The sequence below is a fragment of the Haliaeetus albicilla genome, chromosome 24 (genome assembly GCF_947461875.1).
Source record: "Haliaeetus albicilla chromosome 24, bHalAlb1.1, whole genome shotgun sequence".
Classification (NCBI taxonomy): Eukaryota; Metazoa; Chordata; class Aves; order Accipitriformes; family Accipitridae; genus Haliaeetus; species Haliaeetus albicilla.
Window position 1 is genome coordinate 5,957,064 of NC_091506.1, and position 26,366 is coordinate 5,983,429.

Consider the following 26,366-nt stretch of genomic DNA (forward strand, 5'->3'; position numbering starts at 1 on the left):
TCCGGTAGTGCTGGGGAGGCCGATTACCCCCCTCCTTCCCTACCCTACCCAGCTCTAGAAGTGCATGCAAACAAAAAGGGGAAGAAAAAAAAAAAAAAAAAAAACCTCAGCAATAAGTTGGCTGATTCTGGCAGCAAGACAAATCTAGCACCACACAGCAGGCAGGCAGAGAGTGCACTGCTCATCCTTTCGGTTTTGTCAGTGTATGGGAATGCTGGACATCAACACACAGCGAGGGATTCGGCCGAAAGCACTCCTCCTCGGTGTCTGAACCCTGCTGCTTTCACCCCCGGTTGGAAGATACAGGTAAAAATAGAGAAATGCTTTCGCTAACTGGATTCAGTGAAAATATAAAGCAGTTAGAAGAAGCCCGGACAGCCTAATCTTATTCCTAGCAGGCAATGGAAGTAAACCACAGTGTACGGGCTGATAGCTACTGTATACATAATAGCCTCAGGTACTGTAACTTGCATGTGATTCTTCGCATTACAGCAAATAAATTGTTGCAAGTGACAGTAAAGATTTTTTTTTTTTGATACACTTTGTTCGAGTTGCCTTTATAAATATTTATCATTATTTACATAATTATACCTCTATCTGACAGCAGGCTTTACAGCAACTTTGAGCCACAATAAACAGGCAGACTGGGTGCCTCCTTTTTAGCCAGACCGTATCTATTCTATGTGTTATATGTACATCTATTACCAGCATGCTATGAGCATATCACTCATTCATTTCATAATGTAATTTATAGTTACATCTCAAAAGAATCCATCTACAAACAGTAACTATGTAATATTGATAAAGCATTTAGGAACAGAACATAAATTTAACGACTCAGATATTACCTAGTATCAATAATCTGCAGGAAAAAATGTGTCTGTGTAAGCAAGCACAATTTATTTTAGCAAGAACCTAAACAGAGAACATATTTCTTTGTCAGAAACTTTCTTTAAAAGAACTTGACATCCCAAAATTCTTTTCTCCCCCACAGATGTCAGAAGCCGAGACAGACAAGGCAAAAATTAAACCAGCAGATAGTTTTGACCATGAGAAGCAAAATATTTCTTGGCTGAAGAAAGGTAAGTTACATTGCTGAGTTATTTGTTACTTGTTTGTGTTCAGAGATATTTCTCATTTATTAAAAAATCTTTTTTGAAGAAAAAGGCATAAGAATACCTTATAGGCTTAAATATGGCCAGGGATTTCTACCACAGGAATTCCATAGCTTGACTTCTGCGAAACATGCATGTACATTTCCTTACGGTGCAGAAAGGCCTAAATTACCAAATTTTAAAGTAACCAAAAACTCATTTTGATAATATCCTTGCATTCCTGGGGAAGTTTTATTTGACCTGAACTGTAAGCCACTAAGTAGTATGGATCATCATCTTAATTCCGACAAAAAGTTTTAATTAACTTAAACGATTACTGAATTGGATTAATATTTGTTCGTTTTTCTCAAACACAAGTGACGATCAACCCTGAATCTTTGGATTTGGCAGTGTGTTATCTTAGAACAAAGTAGCATCTGTTGTCAGCGGTTTATCAAATATAGACTCTCAGAAGTAGAGAAGTTATAAAAAACAAGTATGGGCACTTTCCCAGTTTTAAAGGCTGAAAAATGACAGGTATTAAGTAACTCATCTGCATCAAATACCAGTATTTCAAGTACTACATTCTATTTGTTAAACTATTTTAGAAGAAAAAGACATACGATTGTAAAGGTTTTCTTATTGCGTATCCCTGTACACAGAAAGAGGGAAGGTTCTTAGGATATATTTCTTGCTGAAAAAATTGATTTGCCAGTTTAGTACATAGCTTATTACGTCTTTATGTACGTTTGCTGGCTATAGCGGGGTCACTTTATTGTATTTCATACACACAAGAAGAACTTGAATTAAATAAAGTCTCAAAGCAGAGGCTTTCAAGATGTACGATACAAATGAAATATCCATGGTTAGGTGCATATTATGGGTTTTAATGAGAACAGTTATATTCTAATCCTAACAAAAGTATTTTGGGAAGACTCAACAAGTCACCTGGCATTTTGAAAACATTATCTAGGGGGGTATTGAGGAAAAGGCTCATTTATAGCCACTATTATGCCACCTGTAAAATGTGCATCACTATTTTAAGCTCATATAGTTAATTGTATGTTAGATCTTCTAGACGCAAGAGAGTTTGCAATAAAGTAGGCCTAAATTAACGTGTCTGCCTTGCAGTCTTCATTGTTTATGCAGCACTTCCGCAGAATGAAAAAGAACCGTGCTCGAGCAGAGCAGACTGGCCAACATGCAGACTTTGGCTGGACACCCAAAATCCTCTGCTTGCAAGGCATCAGCTAACTTCAGTCAAAACTCTGCAGGCAGAAGATTTGCAGTTTGAGCATCACAGGCAGTGATACAACTGAGTGAGAGCTGGGTCCGATCCTACAAGATAGCTTTGCACTTTAGCTTGCAAACAGTAAACACGTAACTGAACTGATTATTTATTCCATCAGAAGAAAGTAGAGCACAAGAGATTTGCAACTTTACAAAAAGGGTATAAAGGTATAGAGGGCTTTAGCTGGTCCATGTCTCTGAGCAGGATAAGACCGATGGCATGGGCCCTCAGAGTCCCGTACCGTTATTTATCCTCTGGTCCAGACCTACTCCAGTAGCCAGGTGACATCTCTCACACCTGGACGTTCCTCAATTCATTTCACTTGGTAATGCTAATCCACAATGTTTTTTCTCCACTTCCTAAGGAGAGACACCATCCAGAGTTTCTAGATCACTAGTAACGTTTTCATTGTTTAGTACTTGGAGGAGCTATAATCTCTTTCAGAAACAGCCAAACATTGTCTATTGGCACGTCTTCTCTCTGAAGTGCCACAGAGTAGATTTGGGCCTTGAAGGTCTTGTACAGCAGCGGAGTCAGTAAATAGCTGAAACGTCTCTCATAAGGAAAGAATATTTTCCTTGAGATAAGAATGTGGACATTATTTTCTCTTACACTGAAGTCTGCTTTTTAAAAATTTTGTTATTGTTTCTTTGCTTTAAGCACTTCTGTGGTACATGGTGGGTTTTTAGAATATGATGAACCAAATTGTCTGGAGCAGAAGCTTAACTTCTATGTTTAAATGTTTTAAAAATACCTCGTGTATAGATTTCAGGCATTCCAATAGACAATGAATTGTGGAGAACAGAATTGTCAGGCACAGTAAGAACACTATATGTTCTTTTAGAATCCAGTTTTAAAGAAAAGTTATTTTTATTCATGGTTTTGTATTGATTATTTGTTCCTTCTAAAAGAAACAATCATGAACCACATAGTATCAGAAATAAACAAAAAATATAGACTAGGCTGTGGCTTTTGTATCTTTCCTAGACTTCATTTTTTTCCTAATGCTTTGCAGAGTAATAGCTCACAGACTGGCAGTGCAGTGGGTCAACATCAAAATAAGCTACCTATTACTTTTTTGTTGGCTTTCAATATTTGAAGCTGTTGAATCAGTGTAAGGCGGTGGGGTGGGGGTTAATCTGGCTGCCAGTTATTTATCTTCTACTTTTTTTGGAAGGAGATATTCTGCTTCTGTCTTGAAGCCTCTAAAAGCAGAAATCGAAGCCTCATTCTCAGGGAAAATTTCTTCCACAAAGCAAAACAGAAACCAAGCCAGCCTTGTGAAAATTATTATAGAAAAACATTAGGCTGTGCATATAGGATTGTATCTTACCATATCAGCAGGAAGAGCATAAATGGTTCTACTCATGTCTCTACTTCTCAGCAAGTCATTTGCACCCACTGCTGCGCTCCCGCACCCCTGCCACAGGTGCACCAGAAGACTGATGGGAGTTAAAGATGACACAGGGGAACAAATAATGCTGCACAAGCCAGCACAGTCTTGGAGAGAAACATCTACATAATCATGGTCCTAGATTGTATTTTTTTAAATGGGCAATGACACATTTGCCCTCTCCTTTTATTTCCTGCTTATCCTACAAGACTTTTTTTGGCGAAGGACCTGAGGTCCTCCACAGCACCTAGCAGATAGTAGAACTATAATGAAATAATACGCATTTAAACAGGGAAGCAGACTGGTAAATGCATGCTCTAGTTTTGCTAGACTTTAAGAAAGTCCTAAACCAGCTCCGTACCTCCTAAGGCACTTAGCGCTTAAGTCTGAATGTGGACAACATGAGATACTCCCTGGTTTGAGAGTGCAAATAAGGATCGTGAAATGATCACAGTCCTGTCCCAAAATGTCTCAGGGTGGAAGAATATATACCAGCAATCTTTTCTGATAGTATGGCGTGTTCCTCAGGACTATTGTTTCTAAAGATCACACAACAGATGAGAAAAACTGTGGTTGGGGGGGGGGGGGGGCAGGGCATGCATCAGACCATCATGTGCAACTCAACCAGAATTGGGATGAATGAGCACTGAGAAAAGGCAATTCTGTTTGTCTGACCATAGCACTGATGAGAACCAACTCAAGGAAAGCCTGGGATGTAGGAGTAGAGCCAGACAATGACTGTGTAGGAACAGAGGCAGTTATCTCTGCTTGCTTCTTCCCATGGGGAAGAGCTCATCATTGAAGATGGGAGGCAGTTTTGCACTGAGAGAGTTCCCCATGCCAACGCCTACAAAACAGGAGGACAGAGTGAAACATGGGTTCATTTGCAAAGAAGCACTTGCAAAGTTATCTGCATTGCTGCCCTGAAAACCTAAAGCAGGAATCCTCAGCCCACGCATTATCCCCACTTATTCACATTTTGCCCTTACATGCACAAGATGACATAAACGACAAAGCGTATAAAATAGGAATATGCATTTATAAGTAAAGAACCACCAATGTAACTAAAGAAACGTTCTCTGCATGGGCCTGTGTCCCCACCTGTTTCATGCACCCGCAAGACGTGCGACAAGCAGACCATCACACCCGAAGCAAGAAACATCTCTGTGGCCTCCTAATCAAGCACAGTTATTAGAGGGCCCTGTGAAAACTGGAAGCTACGCAAGACACGCCTGTAGAAGCGCAGTGCCCAGGGATGAGCAACACTCCCAGGACCCGACTCAGGGATGCTCCCACCTTGCACAGCGCAGCCACAACCACAGAGCTGCCTCTGCCACATGGACTGGGAGCTTTTTCCACCATAGTGGTGATTTAGTGCCAGATTAGCAGCCGTCTGGTGGGAAGGGAGGTCAAAGCAGAGCTAAATTCACACCAGCCCCAGCATGTGGCTTTCGGAGTTCCTTACAAACGTATCTCTTGGTATCACTTGATGATTACAGCCATATGGATACATGGGAGCAGGCAGGAGCTATCTGACTGACATAAAGCTGTGAAAGGTGACACTGATTTTGCACAGGGACCAGCAGTGGTCTGCTTGCTATTTCTGCATCCATTGCAAATGCAAGGGAGAATGTGCGAGGGCCTAATACTGCCCTCCTACGGTTTCATCCAAAACTGGCCACGGCAGCCCAGGAACGCAGATCCAAGTTGCACAGAAATGAAATTTCATTTCAGGATATTTTCGCACAAAGCCCTCCTGTTTTATGCTGCCCAGCTGTGTACACAAATGCCCTCCATATATAACTTCCAGTGAAAAGTTAATGAAATGGCTTCCTTGCTCTCCTGCCAAAAATATAACTGAAATTCTAATCTCAAGACTTTCTCCAAAATAGTCCCTTTCTGCACTAAAATTCTCATAAATCAGAAACATTTTTGTCTAAAATAAGCCTGTTTTCATTGTCTTGCAAATAGTAAAAAGTCTAGCCCCAATTTTTTTAATCGGCTGCTCTAGCCAGCAGATTTTCGCTGTAGGGTGAAATTCAGCCCTGTACTGAGGGTCAGTACAAGGTCAGCACTTAAACCATAAAATAGGGCTTAAGTGGTAAATAGAGCCTCTGTTCAGGATTATATTTCACCCCTCCAAGGACTACAGTTCATATGAAAAGGGAGATTTACTCATATCAGAGACCTGGCTGTAGTGACATTATTCACATTATTCAAATAATACCTTATTTCAGAAGTAATCCCGTTGGGTTCGATTGTGCCACATTTTAGAGGTACATCCCAGAAATCCAATACAGGAGCAGACTATTCTTAACTGTACCACACCAGAACATCCCACAGCCTGGTCCTGGGGTTATATTCCTTGGGGTAATACCGAAACCTTCCCATATTGCAGCACTCAGAAATGCCTTTTCCCCGGCACACCCCTCTCACTGGTTACCCAGGGGCTTTAAGAGTCTTTTACAAGACGTAATAAAGTGGGAAGGACATAATGCCATGAGCCTGGTTTTGCAGAAGGAGAGTTGTCCTGGAGACACTCAGGGAATTTCCCAGTTCTTTCACAATCTTCCAGCTTTTTACCTGGTTTGCAGGGGCTGGAGTAAAAGTACAAGCCTTGTACTTTTGCTGAGATTATTCTCAGCAGAGCATCCTGATCTGACTTAAATCCCCGCATTTAGGGAGCTAAATGACCTTTTTAGAATTTCTTTCTAAAAACTCAGAAGTCAGTGGATGCAATTTTACATACACGCTTGGACACTTGTTTCCTGAATTTTGCTGACTTGGGTCCAGAAGCTTTTTTCACTCTCTCCTCCCAGCCTGAATTAACTCATTGGATTGAAAAGCTTTATAGAAGACTGATAGCAAAGAAATACCCCTCAGTTTCATGTAACAGAAAATGCCAAATGCTTATAAGATGAATGCTGTAATCCAAGCAAACTGTTTCCAGATAAGAACACCACACACAAAAAAAGCACATTTAAAAACTGATGACAAGGATCCCAGGGGGCTCAAATTCCTGGAAGATGCCTTGTCAGCTTCAGGACTATGACCAAATGAATTAATCAAGACAGCCCTTCCTTTAAGTTGTAAAACAGCAGATTTAAAGACTCTCTTCCAATGGAGAGGGAGTATATGAAATCTACAATGGTCCCAGCTCACCACTCCTAATTACAGTTTTATAAACTGAGTGGTCCTTGATCTTTGAACCGGAGGGTCCTTGGAGATGTAAGACTTTGAATATTGCCACAAAAGTGGAATGGATGTACAGTAAAGACAGTGGTACTTCTCTGGGTGATAGGGTGAAAGTCATACTCCTGTGCTGGATATTGACTCTGAAAATGTAAGTGAAGGTTTGTTTAGGTTTGATTGCCTTAAGTAAATTTGTTCCACAAAGGAAGAGAAAAGTCTGTTTCATTCAACTGCCAGTGCTGGGGAAGACCTAAAGATATTGTTTCATTCACCCCTAAAAGTTTTCCAGACCAATTCTATTCTTTGCTGTACTTGGGCAAGATAGTCAGAATTTTGCCCTCAGTTGTGTCAGTAGAGCAAAGCATAGAATAACAATATAGACGCTCATTAGTTGTTGATTTTCTCAGCAAAATACATGTTAGAGCAGAATCCACATATCCAAGGATCTTCACAGCGTTTGCTACCTAAGATGGCAAACTGTGGTGCAGGGAGTATCTTAGCCTAAGGGTCAGTGTCAAAGTGATGAGTAATTCCATTAAAGCAACAGAGCTGCACTGGCCTGCAAAAGATTTCATTTGTCCCAGTATGTGTAAGACAGATACCTGTAATCTTAAGGCATCAATGAGGCAGGAGGAATGAAGCAATATGTCTCATTTTTACCACTTCAGTTCATAGAGAGAAGGGTCAAATGCCAAATCAGTCTCCTAGATCTAAGGCGATACAAGCTAGAAGGATGCCTGTACTAAACAGAAGTAACCAACCTGGATGATAAAGAAAATTCAATACTAATAAGAGCAATAAGTATTTCAGAAGCTTCATAATTTTTACTATTTGATTGTATAACTGCTCCCTATTAGGGATGCTGTTGGCCTTAGATTCCAATACACGTATCACTTTCACAGAGTGGCTTGCTTCTCTTCAAGGTGGAAGAGGAGCCCAATGTCGATTTCTTTAGTCAACTTTACCCTATGTTTCTGAAAGCTCAAAAAAAATTAATTATTATTTGTATTCCTTCTAATCTGGAGTAGTAATGCAAATGTCCTTGGGGTTATTATCAGCTGTTGCTGGAGGGAGACAGTAAGACCTTTGAATCTAATTGGGTATTAGACATTTAAAAGCTATGAAAAACAGACATTTCAAACCTATTAATGAGCATTTAGTTCATTTATAAAACTTAATTCCTTGATAGAAATCCCATCAAAACAACCACTAGGCAGGCCTGATTTACTTTCACCCTGAGCTTGAAGGCAGGATAATCGTGGATGTAAGCAGTTCAGTACCAGTTCTCAGGTGTTTTACAGGCCTGCAAGATTATACACCGATACATAGAGCCAGACTGACAGTCACATAGAGGTGTAATAAAATCCTTGCTGTTGGAGGCGTTCAATGAAATATTTAGATTAAAGATAATTAGATTAAAAAAAAATTAGGCCTTCCCTCATCTCATTGGAGATTTGCAATCATCCTCCAAAATACAACTGCTTCTAAGTACTCAGAATGCAGTGGACGGGCTAAGTCCTGGGCATGCTGGTTGTCTATTGCTTATAAAAGATATTACAGGAAAAGTTGAGAGAAAGACCAAAAGTAGAATTAGTTTAAATATTCATTGTTAGCTGATGTTCAAAGGAATTATTTTTCCGTCTATTTTTTAAATAAGTATTTAGAAATAAATCCAAATGGAAAGATACTTAGACGTTAAGAGTGACTGCTCTAAATGTCCAATAATAAAATACTGGACATAAACCCCTTATTAGAACAGCTTAGTGATTAGTGAGTAGTTCTGTGACTTCGTATCTGGGCTGAGAGCACATGACTGTACGAGAGGGCTCAAATTCATATCTTCCAGAAGAATACTCTTGTCCCCAGTTATCAGATACTCTGTGTAATATCGTGGTTTGGAGATTCCCAAGTGTCTATGTCTGAATGGACTAATTAAAGCTCATTGCTCCAGAGAGAAAGGAAAGGACACTACAGCCCAGCAGGTAGAACACCTGCATGAAGGGCAGGAGATGGGCTCTAGTCCCTGCTGGGGACAGTATTCAGCTACCCAGTAAAAAGTGGAAAACCTTTGAGAGGTGGTCTCAGCCCAGCTGAGAGCAGGCAGAGGGGGATTTGAGCCTGGTCCATGCCCAATCCCCCAGCCGCTCTCACCAGCAGACATTTCACTCCTGTAGGTGGGAAGGGACTAGAGCATCTCCTCCTGCTCTGCCTCAGGAGCAGGGGCTCGCAGAGGTGCCCAATGCAAGTGGAGCAGCCATAGGGACATTGAGGTGGTCCTTCTCCCCATTCCTTCCAGGAGTTTTCCTACTTTAGTTCCTCATTTCCTCACCTTTCCCATCAGCTTATTACTCCCAGTTACCCAATCTTCTGCATGTGCTGTACAGAAGGTTGAATCTGGGACTCTGGTGTCGCCTGGGCAGAAGGGCATATGCAAAAATTAGGTGCTGAAGCCCTCAGCGACAGCCAAGTTTCTTGATAGCTCTTACTACAACTGCGATTCATCTCTTTGAAGATAATTGCACAAGGCCTCTTTACCACCTAAGCGATATTTAAGTGTTACAGAGATCTTTGCTATCCCCCTAAACTAAATTAATTTTTATTTCTTAGGAGTCACACAGTCTCTTAGGGTCTCCTGATTATATAGTCTCATTCTAATTTCAGTCTTTAATCTGAATAAACACATTAGAAAAACACAGACACAATTAACTTAATCATAAATTCAGATGGATTGTTTATTATCTGTCTACTTAATGTGCTTATGATTGCAGCAGTTAAACATGATAATGTTTTCTTCTCTCACACATAAATGAATATACACAGTACAGATATATGTGCAGGAAGAAAAACTTCTGCCTGAATATGTCAGTAGGCTCCAGAGATAGAGAAGTAGATGCACTGCTCACTGTTGTGCTCTACAGAAAAACACAAACATTGCCATGATAGTGTCGAGACATCTGAGAACTGATTACTGACAAATTATATTCTTCTTGCTGAAATATGCCTACATGCAGTTTTGAAAAAAAGAAAACGCTATTGCAGCGCAGATGCATATAGGAACACTATTCAGCTATACCACTGCACCTGTAATTTAAAAGCAGAGATGTAGATTTTGGAAAATAAGATCACTTGAGTTCTTCAGAGTAAAATACAGGTCAAATCAATATCTTCCTACTGAAGTAAACTCATCAGACATCAGATTTACAGAGAAGAGTTTTCTGTTGTGCAATCTTCATAAAGATAAATGTCTTAAAAGTAGGTTAAACCCTTTTAACACCAAATTGCCTGGTTTTTTTAGACGCCCATGGCAACTAACACACGTGCCAAAATGCTCACATATCCACAAATACTTGGATGCCAAAATTAAAGTTGGAATATGACTCTTCCTGTTCCCACAGCATATTGAAAGTAAATAATGATTTCAAGTATGCGTTCAGTTAAATTAGTGATTATTACTCAGACTTATCTCTGTCATTAGACCAATTTTTTAATGGCCACATAGTATACCACGATGAAGTTATATTTGGCTTTGGAATATTCCAATTTTAACTAAATTTAAAAACACACTACACTTTTCCCCCCAAAGAAGAATCATTTATCACCTTTGTTGCCTATGTCGACTGCTGGTCCTAAACTTACATCATGGCTGATAAATCAACCAGTATTCCTGACTGAAAAGAGTCCACTATGATAGTACATGGGCAAAGAGGAAGACAGGGGAAGATATAAGAACAGAAACTCAGAAGTCAATTTAAGCCTCTTCACTTTCACTTTGCTTCTTCTCAACAATTTCTCTTGTATATAAATATTACAAAACCAAATCAAATTCTATGATAAACTTTTTTTTTCCTGATTAAAAGAAAAAAAGAGAAGTTGTATGTTACTGGAATTCTAAATCTCTGAAATCCATGCTTATATTCCAAGGGTAGGCAAAACAATAGAAGAGACAGTGAGAGGCAGGAGAAGAAAGTCAAAAGAATCATAGGAAAAAGCAATTATGGCACCTGGTAGTCATTCTTGTTAGATGAAGTTGTGACCAATTATATTGTCTTCAGATATTTTAAAAGTTTACTATTTTAAAAAATACTATTGCTATTATAAAACAAGACATATAAAAATTATAGCATAAAGTATTTGGAATATATCCATTTCAGCTAAGCAATATTTTTTTTTCTAATTTATGATTTAAGTAAATAGCTTAAGATCTTCAGGTAGATATTCACTCGACTCACACTCTTGGTCCCTGACTTTATGACCAGCCCTCTTCCATCAGAGATGGTAATCACTAAATAAAGAAAGTCCAAACAGCAGTGGAAGCTGCCCCAGCTCTCACTTGGAGGGAATCACCAATGATTGTGGAAGGATAGTACAGTCTCCATGCCTTAAAATTTTTTCATGAAAAATAAATAAAATATAAAACTAAGCAGTGGTTTTTACAGTATGACACAGCAGTATTACTTGCATTAGGCCAATTTACCACTTATGATAGCAGTAATAGCACTAAAAGCCAATAAAAGTGGTCTGTTCGTTCAGAGATTGGCTTTTATGGCTTATTGTAAATATTATCAAGTGAATCAAAAGCTGTCATTATAGTGTCTAAAAAGCCTTCGTACCTTGTAAGCAAACAGTGTGACTTTGACAAATAATCATTAATATGCCTGTGTGAGACCAGGGCTAAAAGAGAAAGAAAAAGGAAAACTCAATATTTCACTTTACATAAATCATTAATATAATTTCATTTAAGTTTCACACAAAATAGAACAGTTTTATATATAAAATGCCATAGTTTTCCCAAGTTGTTTGGTTGGGTTTTTTTAATCAGTGAACATACTTTTTCATAAAACAAGAACTTGTCAGATAACTGAGCAATGAATGATTGAACTATAATGATATATTCTCATCAGCTTTGGGAAGACAAATCATGCACGTGTCTAGGTAGCACCTTTTGGGCCAGCATTTAACCTAACCTCCTTTGGCTCCCATCCTGCCTACCAGAATCCCTGACAAGCACAGCACCGCTTCCCCTCTTCTTGCTTCACAAGAGAAGGTATGTTCCTATAGAGCTAGAAAAGTGTAATTTAATTTATCTTCTGTCTTGTACCTGGCCAGTTACTCTTGCAAGAAGCTCAGGGCAGAAGAGCCAAGGCTCTGGTAGCTCTCAGCTGCCCTCCACCCACCTCCTGCCCGCTTGGATGTGAACAGGAGTGTCCAGAGAGAGAACTGTGCTCTCTATTGTATGCAGGGCAGACGTTGGATATACAGGATTTCCTCTTTCCAGTATTTCTTGCTGCTGCCCAGCAACACTAGGGCAAGTCCTCTTCAAAGCTGCACAGCCCAAGTCACTACCATTTGCCATTCCTAGTCTTCGAACATCCCGAACGGCACTGCCCACCTTGCAGTCACCAGCAACGGTTCAGAATGAAGATTTGGGCTTACCACTGGCTGCTTGAGACAGCTATTCCTGGCAACGTTGCAGTCATTCACATGCAACTTCCTGAAGTGGTTGAGTTTGAGAAAGGATGGAGCCAAAGAGACTGACAGGAGAAAATGCCCTTATTCCTGCCCTTGTACTGTCACATCACAGCATCCAACGTTGCTTCTTCACGCTCTCCTGCTGCAAAACATGATGAACTTTTCAGACGCATTACTCAAGGTCACACCTCCCACAGTTAGGTAGCCCTGCTGGCTCTATAGAATTACCCTCATCTGTTTTGGATTCCTGGGGCTAGGCATTACCCTGTCCCCAGGTAGCCCAGGTAAGATGGACAAGGTGGAAACAGAGCAGGAGCTTCAGGACATCATGTGGGATGGGATATCGCGACATGTGGGAAGGGTGAGCACAACACCGTGTAAGAGGGTAGGTACCAGGAAGGTTGGGCATGGACTGTACAACAGTTCTGACTATATAATCAAGGCTTTTCTCAAAGAATTTGAGTTGTTGAAACAAACTGGACTAGCAGTAAAATCTTAGCTGCACACACACTGTGCGCCCTTTCTGCCCACAGAAAGATTTTTCAGTGCAACATCAGCAAGAGAATTTGGGAGCCCCAGTTGTTCTCAGCACCCCACAAGGAGTCTGGGCCTTAGGTCTGCGGGACACAGCGCTTCCTCAGCCCCCAGGCAGCCGTAGCAACTTCTTGACCATGCTGGCAGACATCCAGGCTCTGGACTGAAGACCAGAGTACGTAACCCTGGCAATAGCCTGGGACAAACTAAGTGCCTTGGGCGAGGCACGGTCACCCTTCAAGTCTCATGCATTAAGTACAAGCTTTGGGCAGTTGGCTCAAGCATTCATGCTCCCACAGCGAGTACTGTGTCTCAGGGAGTTTTCTTACCTATTGCTATTTACAGTTTTGGGGGCCCCACTGGAACGGCAAGCTAGCGTGCTTGCAGTTGACAGCGTTATGTGATACGTTGTGCAGCTGCACGGAGTGCATGGGCTAGCAGAAACATGTGGTGTTGCACTGCCAGGGGAATTATTCCCCCAACACGGCCCTTTAAGGGCCACGTGTGTTTTCCAGGGAATTTATGTGAGCAGAAACCCAACAGACCTCCCCTTCCAAGCTTCTCATTTCTTTGGCTATTTTTTTCCCATAGATTAAAGAACTTTCCAGAAACACTACATTAACAGTGAGGTAGAAAGATCCCAGGTAGAAACAGATACACCAGGTTTTGCCTAAGCTATCCTAAAGCATAGTAGGAAACCTATTAGGAACCTCTACATACTTGCATTTATCCAAGAATTGGCGTATACAATTCAATACATCTACACCAAATAGAGCTGCTTCCCTAAAAAAACCTCCCACTGAATTATAAGTTTGATTATTTCAACCCAAGGAGTGAAAGAGTAGATAAGAGCTGGTTATCTAGTCACAAGAATAAAAGGACTTTGGTTTATTTGAATCTCCTCTTTCAGGCAGAGTGTCTAGCAACTACTAAGCTCCCTTCCAGACCCAGAACACAAACTGAACATCTGCTTTTCTGTGCTCAGGCATAAGCTGGTTCAACAGAGGGTCAACAGTTGAGACCTAGAGAACATAAGCTGCTCATTGCAATTAGTGATGCCAGAGTTCCTCTTCCATTTCCACCAACAGTATTTTGCAATACTGATTTCAGTCTCAAGCATTCCTATAAAATGGTAAGAAAAGATTTTATCACGCAAAGGTTTGAGTGGTTTGGCCTGTTTGCTTTTCATGTCATGGGTCTGCAATGCATGTATTCATCACATACAATTTTCCTGTATTATTTTTCCCAAGGGTTCAATCCCCCCCCCACTTTAGCTCCACCTTCATCTCTTTGTCACACACAAGTTCTTTATTATTGCTGAAGAAAATCAGAGCACAGGACTCTACCGGTTGCTGTGCAACCTGAAACAACCTACGTAACGGTGACAAAAAGGCAAACGTCAGATATGATTCTTTTGACCAAGATTTCAAGAGTAAAGTCTCTAGAATTACTCATATGCTTGAAGTTTGGCTTGTACTTAGGCATGTTGCTGAATCTGCTTCTGATAGAAGAGGAAGAAGAAGAATGTCTTGCCTAGATTAGAGGCCACATCTTGGGTATAGCGTTGCCCTGCTTCTAATTGCTAGTGTAGCCAAGAAACTGTATCCTTCCCTCTACTTGAGAGACCACCTGGAGAAATACATTTTTCCCCTCAAACTTTGCACAAGAGCCCAAAACTTGGCTTTAATACAATACATATTTTCCATTTTCCCCCTCTCCTCCTCTAATGAGATGCATTGATATTTTTACCTGCACGTCCTGTGTTTTGTTAATGGGCAATGTTTCAAACACTGTGTGGTAATGGACTGTGGGATATGGGATTATATATTTATTAATCTCAAGAGCACTGCGTAGACGGTACCAGTAAGTTACAAGCAGACTGGCAGAACAGGGTTTGAATTCTGGCAGGAGATCTCTTCCAAGCTTGCCTGTTAGGCTGCATTTGGCTTTGCTTTAAAACTTTGTGCTGAGCTATAGTCCTTTGGTCAACTGTGCTACAAACAGGCTGCCCTGAGCAGTCTGCTCTAGGACAGTTGTGTCAAAACTAGGATGACCCAGTGGCCAAGGAGATGTGTTTTGAGCAGATGACCGCTATGGTTTGTTGCACAATGTAGAAAACATTTTTATATCCAGAGACAACAGCAAAAAATGTTAGTCATTATGTACTTCCATTGACAGAAAAAGCTCTCTCTGCCCATGGAGGCTGTGTTTATACACTGTGATGTCTGAATCTATCTGTATGCGAGTTTACACAAGCATGCTACAGCCAGATACACCCTCACCTTTTCCTGCCACAATAGTTCAGCCTAGATTTTTCAATGTGGTGGCTTTTACAGAAATGAAAGGCATTTTTTACACAACTGAAAGACTGTCATTTTAAGATGAAAAAGCCTGCTTTCCCCCCCGGAGGGAAAGTTGGAGAAAGTTTCATGGATTTGCCCTTTGTAATATTCTGGTTTGTCTGCAGCAAGAGGAGGAAATAAAAACTAATGGAAAGAGACATTTCTTCTTGGATCAAAACTGAATACTTCCAAGAATGCATTCTCAGACTGTACTCTTAAATACTTAGAAGAAACAACTGCTAGGTAAAATGATTCACCATGTCCAGCTCCGCTTGGGCACTTTATATTTATTTTTCCTAATCAGGTAAAAAAAAATAAAAAAAACAATGACAAATTTTTACTTTTCTTTTGAAAGTCTCAAAATCTTTTCAGACACTAACCACTAAAACACCCTATTTGCTCCAGGAACGTGATTAATAGGACTGGAGGCAACCCAATTACTTAGAAGTGTGAAATTCTTTCCTAGATTTGGACATCAGGACAGGACCATACTCTACAGCGAACCAAGTGAAAGCTCAGCCCAGAGCCTTTTTAAACATCAGAACAGTTCAGATCCCAACTTTGCAGGCTTGTTTCATCTTCCCCTATGCCACCACTTATCTTGAGGAACTGAGGAATCCTACAGATTGAGACAGTAACAAAGTAAACTTTTATACCCAGTGCTAAATTAGATATACGTTAGATATACGTAATACTTACATATTCTGAATATCCAGCTTCCTGGGTAGCTGAGACCCTTGACTGCAGTTGCCAGTGCCCAGCACTTGTTAATGAAGATGATAAACAGAAATAATTGTAGCACCCAAAATTAGTAGCTGTAGATGAGGTAAAGATCACAAAGGACTGCCATTGGTTTTAATGACAGAAAGGTTGAGCCCTTAATAAAAATGCCGGTACTGAATTATTAGAATCTCATCTTCCCTGATTTTCAGTCTCATTTTCTAGTATTTGTTTTATTACTCTTCCAATTCTCTTCCAAAGAAACCAAGTGGCAGCATCTTCTTTTTTTGGCCTGTGATAACCTAGTTTGTGCAATGCCAGCCTGTTCATTTAATTTTATGAGCTCTGGACTGTGGCCCTAGAATTGGTTTTAAAACAATAAACTTTCCCTCCAGAAAATACAACACTTTTGAGACAGCAGATGCTAACAGCCTTGTACATAAGTTTTAAGAGGTCTCTTTCCTGGGCTGGCCACAACTACAGGTTGTGTGTAAAATTAGAACCGGATCCTGTAAGTACCTCCTCAATTCCCTTTGACTGCCAGGAAAGTGACAGTAGTTATCATCAACCAGGTACAACACTGGAGTTATTGACGTGGAACTTGCCTTGGAAAGTATGTAAATTTACCCTGAAGTTATTTAGACAGCTGATTCTTGACTACTTTTCTTCATCTACATTGTCCATACCATACATAAAATCCTTATTTGCCCTATGGTGAAGACTACCTAAGGTATAGTTGGATAAGAAGTCTATTTGCTTTGTCTAAATAGTGCAAGCTCTCCCATATCCAATGACTATTGGAATCATTGTGTGATCTTTTCAGCTTCTAATACATATTAATTTGTAATATACAAACCCATTCAAATAAATAATTGTGCAGACTGAATAAAAAAGCAATTTAAACTTTTTCCTCCCCTAACTGGAGACACTTTTTACAAATAGTTCTTTTAAGTAGTCTTAATAGTATCTCTTTAATATTGCCATTAAAATTCACCAGAGTTCAAGAGCAGAGCAAATTTACATCTGTTAAAATAATGGAATTGACACTGATATTACATCATTGCTATTTTAAATAATCATTCTTCATAATTCTAACCTACTTGCTTTAAGTTGCAAATAAAAGGCTTGTTCCTACTTTCATCAAAGTCGATGGCAATACTCCCTTTGCCTTTCAGGGAGCAGCACCTACCTTTAAAGACGGGGGCCTCTGGTGATATGCAGTGGGGTTTGACTGCATTCACTAATGCAGCAAAGAATAAATCCCTCAAATATTACTGAGGACGGTTCTACGAGCTCCAGTCAGACCTGATAATTGTACTGCACTAGCCTGTTCCCAAAAATCACAAAACTCTATAGACTACTCTGAATTCCAAGGTAGTTACAGTTCTTCTGCTTAGTTTCACAAGAAAGCAACATTTTATATAGGTGGGTTTTGCTATTTTAATGCAATTTTGTGGTTTTTCCTTCCTTAATATTTTGGGAGAGATTGTTTGAAGAGAAGCATAATGGCAACCCTCACAAATTCACCTTCTCTTGGGAGAACATTAGAAGTTTCACTGAAATTACGTAAGTGTTCTTCTATGAACAATTCAAACCGAAGCTAAAGGAATTAAAAAGATACACTATACACAGCTGGCAAGCCACCTAGAAAGTGAATCAATGTAGTCCTCTCCCTGATTACAGAAGAAAATGAAGCAAGGATTTTTAAGAAATATAGAGGATAAAGGTTATGACTAAGACTAAAACTGGAGAAAAATATGCTTTTTACTATCCATTTAACACTCAAAAGAACAAAGTTTTGTACCGGGCTATTCCTAGGCTGCCTTTGTGTTCTTCAGGGGAAAAAAAAAAAAAAGTCCACATCCACAACACAGCTTATCATCTGTAAAATCATCACGATTCAGCTACCTACTTAGACCTCAAGTTTTCAGGGACTGCAGCGTTTCAGCTGTATCTGTACTGAGCACCTAGTTTGACAGATTTCTGGCCAAGGCAGAAATCACCAGTCACTACAGTTAACTTTCTACTAACGCACTACTACAGTATGTTGAACATTTAGTGGACAATAACCACCAGCTGAGTCTTAACCATAATTTTGCACTGCAGTATAGGGCCTGTTAGATGTTATCTGTGAGCCAGAGAACTTTATTAGCACTGTCATAAAAGCTAAAGCAGAATCAATCCCTTGTTCTGTCATCACTGACACTCTCTATTGTAAATAAAATACCTATCAAACCTTAGCAAATTTAGATCCTAACATAAATGGCAATTGCTTTGGTGTCTTTAAGAGCAATTTGGTTTAAAAAAGCCCACGTGAGAGAACAAAATGTGGCCCTTTACTGTGAAGAAAAGCATAAACAAGCAGCACCACCAAGATCAGGGAGGAAACAAATTATTCCAGAAAAATCAAGTGTTGAAGAACCTGCAGTGCTGACTGCTTTACTCCACTTGGAATGACTTACCCCATTACAAGTCTTTCTACTTCCACAGCAGGACACCTGCCCTTATGCTTATTTGGGAAAAGAAAAAGAAAAAAAACCCAAACAAAAAACCATAGCTTGGATGGTAGGGAAATACCTTCTCCAAGCAAGGACGATTAGGCAATGCTCTGCCTCAGGAAGCATTACAGGCACTGTCACTTGATGGTGTCTAAGAAGAAACGAGAGGGAAAACACCCAAGGGATTAGCCTACAGAGATTTTCATATCACGCAGGCTGGGACTAGCTGAACTAGGAGGTCCTTTCCAGACGCATCATCTGTAATTCTTTTTGGCACCATTCCTTGGCTTTAGAATACACCATCTTCCCCCATGCCAGTCACACTAACACAGCACGATGTCTAGTGCAACTCAGCCTTCAGGATAGTCCTGAACCACAGAGCAAACCAGTGCTGTGCAATTAAATAAGTTACAAATACAGCTTTTGTAAGCAGTTTACTTTTTTGTGGCTTTCCAACCATGCTAATAGGTGGAAACAGCATACACCTGACATGGGGGACTAGTTGTTGGCACAACTCTTCATCACTGGAGGAAGGAGGAATATTCACATGTCTGTCTATCCCTACCTAATCAAACACACATAAAAATAGTTTCTATAGTATGTATTATAAATATACAGTCTAGATTCTTCGTTCCAACACTACTCTTTTCTCTTCTAACGCTAAAACCTGTTCATCTGAAGACTTCACATAGCTGCAGAAATCTTCATGGGAAGAAATATGTTCTCATGCCATCTATTTTTGGCTTTCCATGCCGTGACAACGGAGTCTGGCCCGGTGTTTCTATATATGAACACTTCTCAGGTAGCAGAACAGCTACCGCAGATTGCCTGGCACCTGCTTGAGGATGAGGTGAACAGAAAGTAAAGCGAAAGTATTTTTGTTTCATCGAGAACATCTTGGCCAAGCCATATTTGTAGAAGATAAAAACTGAGGAAAGTGTAAACCGATGGGGAATGGAATCTTTTAATATTTTGGGAGCAGGAAATGGTGAAATCAAAGTTCTGAACTTGAACAGGTTTAAGATGGAGTGGAACAAAAGTGGCAGGCGCTGGGGAGAAATATCTTTTTCAGGATAAGTATTTTCAAAACCTGGTAGTTACATTTCGTTAGTTCTAATCTTCTCTTAATGAGATAACTTCTGAAAAAGGAATATAAAAATATGGAACCTGAATGCCAATAGAAACATATTGTAAGTATGATACATCACCAACAAGTCTACCGCTGCTGGATTACAAAAAAACCCAAAGCACTTAAAAGCATCTTCTTTTGCTTTCTAATATTTTTTTTGGAAGAACTGACTTTTTTTTTTAATAGAACAGCTATTAAGAGAAACTAATTATGATTTGATTTTTAAGGACCTGGATTTTCTCTTACATGTATCATTCTAACTCAGGAGTAAGCCCATTCAAGCAAATGAGATGAGGTTGGTGTGAACAAATTTAAATGTGATCAGAAGCAGGCCCCAAGATATTTATGGATGGAATGAGTCATTCTTGTTCTGGTTGGATGATTACATCAGTGGAGAATTAGTCTATCATCATGCAGGGCCTGAACCTCCTTTCTCTTACATCACCATACATCAGGAAATACTGTGTGGAGTTCACCAGTATTTCACTAGCCTAAAACCAACGAGGTGGAAGAACTGAGCCCACAGTCCCAATGCACTATACTACTATACTAGCTGTGCATTGACTGCAAAGAAGCTGTCCCCATTTAAATCAGCAGTTCATCTGGTCTTTCTTCCATAGTCTGTTTACCTACTAAAACTTTCATGCAAGTTACTTTAAGACCTGTTCCTCATTTGAAATATTAAGTAACTGTGGTCATAAAAGAGCACATATTCTTTTTCTGGCATCACATTCAAGAAGTAACTTCTCTTCCATTGGTCTCCAGTGACACATCTACAGAGATAGTAAGGAGAAATTGAATAGATAACGTAAATTTGACTACTCAGACTCCCTCTACACCAAACGCAGTTCTGTAAGAAATCTTTAGCAGTCCAAGTATCTGAGCATTTTGCAACAATTGCTGTGTCAAAGTAAAACAACTATGCCGGACCCGACAGTATTATTCCCTTTTTAGGCACACACCAGGTTTGGTGGTGCTAGAACAACATGCGATCCATCCATCTTATCGCTAACAATAGGCAATACCAGCTATTCAAGAAGCCAGCTCAGGAAATGTTGTGGTGGGTTGCTCTATCTAGAATAGATAATGAGAGGAGGAAAAAAAATGGCTGGAACATCTCCAGCAACCGTTGGAGTTCCCGAGAAGTTTTTCCCTCATGGCAATGACTTTAAGGCTAATTAGAGGCAGAAAACCAAAATGGCAGACTACAAACTCCCCAGGCACCAGGTGTCTACCAGAAAAATCTGTTCCCCAGCCACGCACTGTCCCTATTCTCAATGGTTTCCACAGGTCTCTCCCCTACCAGACACTAGGCGCTCTGCCTTCCCAGTATGTCTGCGCACTTCTCACTTCTGAGAATTGGGGAGGGTTAAAACCACCTCTGGAGTGGAGAAAACCAAGTGTGGTTGCTTCTCGGATCCAGCTCAGAAACCCCAGAAACTGCCCAAGAACCACGATGAAGTTTTACACCAACTTCTTCATGCTATAGGCAACTACAGAGCATCAGGTTTTGCTGCTATCCTGTCCCTGGCCAGCCGGGAGTCCACCAAAGACAGAGAGCTGGAGAACACTGGATTTAAATCATTTCCAGTGCAGCTTTACTTCCTACCATTATACCTTTTTTCCAAGATATTTAAGCACCACTCATTGCAGGTATCATGGTTTCATACTCATGTTATACTTCACTAATACTGTGTAGAGTTTCTCTGCATTAAGTGGTGTATTTCATCTTTTCCCACAAATAAGAGACAACTGCACCATAACATATGCTATAGGCAGCTCTTTTCATATCTAAATCCCAAGGATTTGGGGGGGAGAAAAAGAGGATTATATATTTATTCAGAAATTAAATGAGATTAATAATTTTAAAAGTAATTTACAAATAGCAATCAGCCTCTGCAATGAAGGTCAAAAGAAAAAGGACACATTAGCAATTGAATATCTTCCCTCCCTTTAAAGTTTTAATACTGCATACCTGTTAATAATGGGAAATATCCTTCTTCAAGAGTAGCATTTTCAAAAATTGGTAGGATCCTTTTGCTAATTCTAATCTTCTTTTAATAAAATAATTTGTTAAAAAGGATTATAAAAAAGCATGAAAATGGAATGCCAATAGAAATGTACTGCCTATACAATAAATAGTTAATGTATTTTCTAAATGAATGATTTAAAATAGCTATTAAAGTAAAGAGAATGAGCTTATGTTTCTAGTAATGACTTCTCTGCCTCAGAATGAAATCTGTAAATCCCCGATTGCAATTTCACATCCCAAAAGAACAAGCAGTCCTGGGACCAATGCTTATTGCCTTTATCATTAATACGAGCGTACCACATACGTGATTTTTATATCACCAGTTTGAATATTTAGATTTATACTTGTGTATGCTTTATATTTTATATCTCATACAGCTATTCTGTCACAAAAATAAAGCTCTCCTTCAACAAGGCTTTTTTGTATGTACATGCATACATGTATACACAGACTTTCAGTATAACTACAATTTTATTCATAAGAGTGCATAATGATTCAGGCTGTGATTGTTAATAAAAATGCATTTCTAACCATCAAATTTGAGTCTATTATTCTAAGTTAATTGCATTTGCCCTAAAGAGACTTGCGACTGGCTGTCAGCCTATTTGTGTCAGTTCCATTTTATTCATCAGTCAATCTTGTCTCCTCTTTTTTCACATCCCATATATTGATCAAATAGATTTGTTAGCATGCCTCTGCAGCTTTAAGAAAGTTTTTGTTATTTGTCAGTTTTATTTGATTACTATATTAGTTTGCGTGTTATCTTAATTGTTATTTCAATAGAAAATAAATGCTCTTTGATAGTCCCACAAGATTCCCATTAAATATAATCCATATAACAAGTTAGTGGATGGAGTGAATGTGGTAAGAAAATAAACATATTAAACCTATTTTAAAAGGTGGAATTAATCTGCAGCTGTATTGTACTTGATCCAAAAGACAGGAATAGAAATAAGTACAGTGTGAAACAATTTTGATAAACATCAGTGCCGTATCATTGCATATTATGCTATGTATAAAATACTTTAAGAAAAAGACGTGCGATATAAAATAAACTGAGGTCATATCTGGAAGAGTGGGTTTTGTGGTTAAGTGTGAAATGAAACGATATTATATATGGCTTTCGACACTAAAAATTAGGCTAGAGAGGCTGCAAGCAAAGGCGAGTGGAAATGCTGTGTTACATGAGGCAAATTCTTGATACGGAGAGAAAAAACAGCTTTGAGGAAGGTATTTACAGGAGCAAAAGAAACATCTAAGCAGGTAGGTTCTTACTCTCTAAAGACAGGATACACTGTTTAGTGAAATAAATAAGAGTTTAGCTAGATTAAAAAACTGAAACAGCATCCTGTGCACATCAGCCACTTGTTTTGGTAATGACTTAATGAAAACACAATTTTCACTTCAATCTTCTCAAAGGGGAAGGTGATGCAACCAGTTTTCCCATACAGATATCTCAGAAACCTGCCTCTGATACCTTCATTATCAGCAAGACTACATAACCCTGGCTCCTTGCTTAACACTGAATCTGGGATCCCCCCAGCTGGTACCTGAGCTTACAAAGTGTCAGAAATAAGTACTGTGGGAAATCAGAAATAATGTGCTTACCATCTCATTAAAAAAAAAAAAACAAAACAAAAAACCCCACAAGTCCATGTGTCTTAAGATAGCCACTCAAGACATAGAAGCATTGAATTAATAAAAATTTTAGGAAACAAAATCTTGCGGTTTACCTGTACTTAAGTACATTGACCAACCCCATAGCTTCCTCAAACTGAAATGGGAAATTACCAAAGTTTTCCAGATTTCTCATGAAAAGCTAAGTTCTTTCATTTCTTTGGCCAGGATTGGTCTTTGTATTATCTAACTTTAGTCACCTAGAAGTTTGGTTTCTGGTCTGGGTAACTACCTACATTTTGTCTGTAGCCAACTGCAGGGGGGTAGGGAGAGAACAGGGACAAAACAAGTCTTCCTAAGAGCAATTTTTTCCTGGGTTAAACTCTTCTGTCAAGACGGGATGACTTGCCAGCATGCTGGGCTTGTCTTTTCCACCGATTATTGTAGGAGTTTAGGCCAGACTGAACACCTATCATACCAGCTACAGCGGGTTTGGTGAACACCATCCTAAGGGGGACCTATCTCATTATAGCAGGAACATTTTTAATGGGCTATACCTAGCTGTGGACACTGGAAATGTCCAACTCCTAGATTATTGGTTTTCATCTGGAACCTCTTTAACAGTATTTCCTACTAAACATCCATGCTAAAGCTTCAGACGCCCTAAAATAAAGCTCAGATTTGCAATTGTCCTAGAGCAGTTAGCAGCACTCCTGCGATTCAGAAGCACACGGCGTGATGATAGTTTCAAGCTAAACTGTTATGACCAGCTAGTGCAGAATATAAACAGGAACAGATGAGAAGAATACAGCCTCAACATTTGAGACAACAAAGAAAGAGTGAAATGATTGCTACACAAAAGACATTTCAAAGACCTCCCAGAAAAGCAGGCATAAAAATCCCCAATAAAAAGGCTCAGCAAGAAAACTGTCACACCCCCTAATCCTCAGCAGACTTTAACAAGATGTTCGAATGAGCCAGAGATCGTCTCCTTCCCCAGAAGACAAAAGGCACAGAAAACAATACTGTCTAGCATAGGATTAGGAGGCAGGAGATAGATAAAAAGGATTCCTTAACCTTACAATTAGAAACCCCAACTCTCCAGCCAAAAGGATAATCAGAAACAGACTGCAAACCTGTGTCACAATAATTGCTGCATCTTTCTTTACTCTTTGAAAACGGATATATTTTCTGAAGATTTTTTTTATTATTATTTATTCCCACTCCAAGAAAGGTTTCGATGGCCACCTAACTACAAGACAACTGCTGCTACCAAGCCACAATTCACTGCACGTGGCAATAGCCTCATTTCCCATTCTTTATATTTCCACCACCTCCAACCAAGCAAAAAGTAGATTACCAATGCTCGTACCAACCTCCTGGTAAATTGTACAACTAAAAGGAAAATTATATGTAATGCACTAGTCTTCTAACAAATGATCAGCTTACTGTGCCCTAAACCAGACACATACACAGATTCTACATGCCAAACCTGGCATGAGCATGTGCTCTGATTAAAAAGGAAACAACTTAGTTGTTATAACGAGCATCTTTAGCTTTATTTGGTATTACTAATGCCTTTAAACAGAAGGCAGGGTTCTGGCAAGAGTAGAAAACAGACTTGAAGGGGGAGGAAACCTACAGGCTGGAAAGAAACTACAGTCTCCAAAGTTTGACCCTCCTGCTGTAGCTAACTAGTGACCATAAACTGCAGTAGCTGCTGAAGTTTGCTGCATAAAAATGTAAGACTATTTCTGAAGATGAACAAGGCAACCGCAAGACATTGACAATTGCATTTGCAGAGCGTATATTAACTTACAGATAATACTTCAGCACCCAAACAGTCATACATGATTAGGAACTATACATGTCCCTGCTTTGTAGGGGATTATTTGAGGCACACAAGAATTAAATGGTCAGTGCAAGCACTTATTGGGGAATTGGGATTTAAGCAGTCACCACCTCCAATGGGCAGCTGATGTTGCTAGCCTTTCCCAGTCTCTCTGGTACCATCAGGAAAGGAAGAGTCAAACAATTTCATTTTTCTTCAGGTGCAGCACACTTGCAAACTATCACTCTATGCTCTTGTGATCCTACTGTCTATTGGACTTTAAATTTCCTGCCTTAAGCTAATGTTCAGTGGTCTTGTTCCGTGCAAGCTAGACACTACCTCAGAGCTGCCTCATATGCTGTGGCAGATGAAATAATCCCTCTAAGTAAACTACTTGAAACCACTTAGAAAGAGGTTGGCAGAGATGCAACCTTAACCATTGTCATTTGTTATGGAAAGACGTAAACAAATCGCACTTCCCAGAAGAATCATGGCTTGAAAGAAATGCATGGAAAAAGGCATACGTTTCTGTTCTCTTTTTAGTTAAACTCAAAGAGAGCATAAAGCTTGGCTTACACATACTGGTAGAAGAAAAGGGAGAAAAGTTATCTACAGATTTCTCAGTAAACTTTCTGGAATTCAGTCCAGGTGAGAGCAAGCAATTCACTACGTATGTCCCCAAAGCACGTAGCTAGCAGCCAGAGCGATACAGGATGTGAATCACTGCAGGGTAGGAGCAGAGGGTAGTGTGGTCTGCATGGTGGCATAAGCAAATTAATCTCTTCTCAGCCACACAGTGCCCCAGGGACTCCAGGTCTTGCTTATGGTGTGGTGTCAGAGACTCACAAGCCTTCGCCTACAAGCACGTTTGTCCCCATGCCACGAGGAGCTTCGCTGCTGTCCTGCTGAAAGGCCAGCTATGCTTGAATCAAGAGCCTGCAGATAGGACCATGGCACCCCGTCTGTTGTATCAAAGTTATTTCCAGTTATTTTCCTCATTTCATAAGCAAGCAAGCTTCTGGTTGCCACTGTTACAAGCACAACTTCAGATTTACAAGGTAGGCTAGTATTTTTCACAATTCACATTCAGATACAGATTTACCAAAAAAACTGCAGAACACTGAGTGACCCCACATCCAGTGGGATCACAATGCCACCCAAGTATTCAGTCATTTAGATAAGACCTATATCTTCCCCTCTAAGCAGAGGGGAAATGCATAGTTC

At 39.8% G+C, this 26,366-nt stretch overlaps 1 protein-coding gene across 1 annotated transcript in view; it reads left to right on the forward strand.

Moving 5' to 3' along the window:
* Nucleotides 1–214: 214 nt before the first annotated feature.
* Nucleotides 215–26,366, forward strand: part of MDFIC2 (MyoD family inhibitor domain containing 2) — a 46,708-nt gene continuing 20,556 nt past the window's right edge. Inside the window, exons 1-2 of the mRNA XM_069769910.1 lie at nucleotides 215–306; nucleotides 995–1,082. Coding sequence (XP_069626011.1) covers nucleotides 995–1,082 — 88 coding nt within the window. The 5' untranslated portion in view covers nucleotides 215–306. The remainder of the gene's footprint in view (nucleotides 307–994; nucleotides 1,083–26,366) is intronic.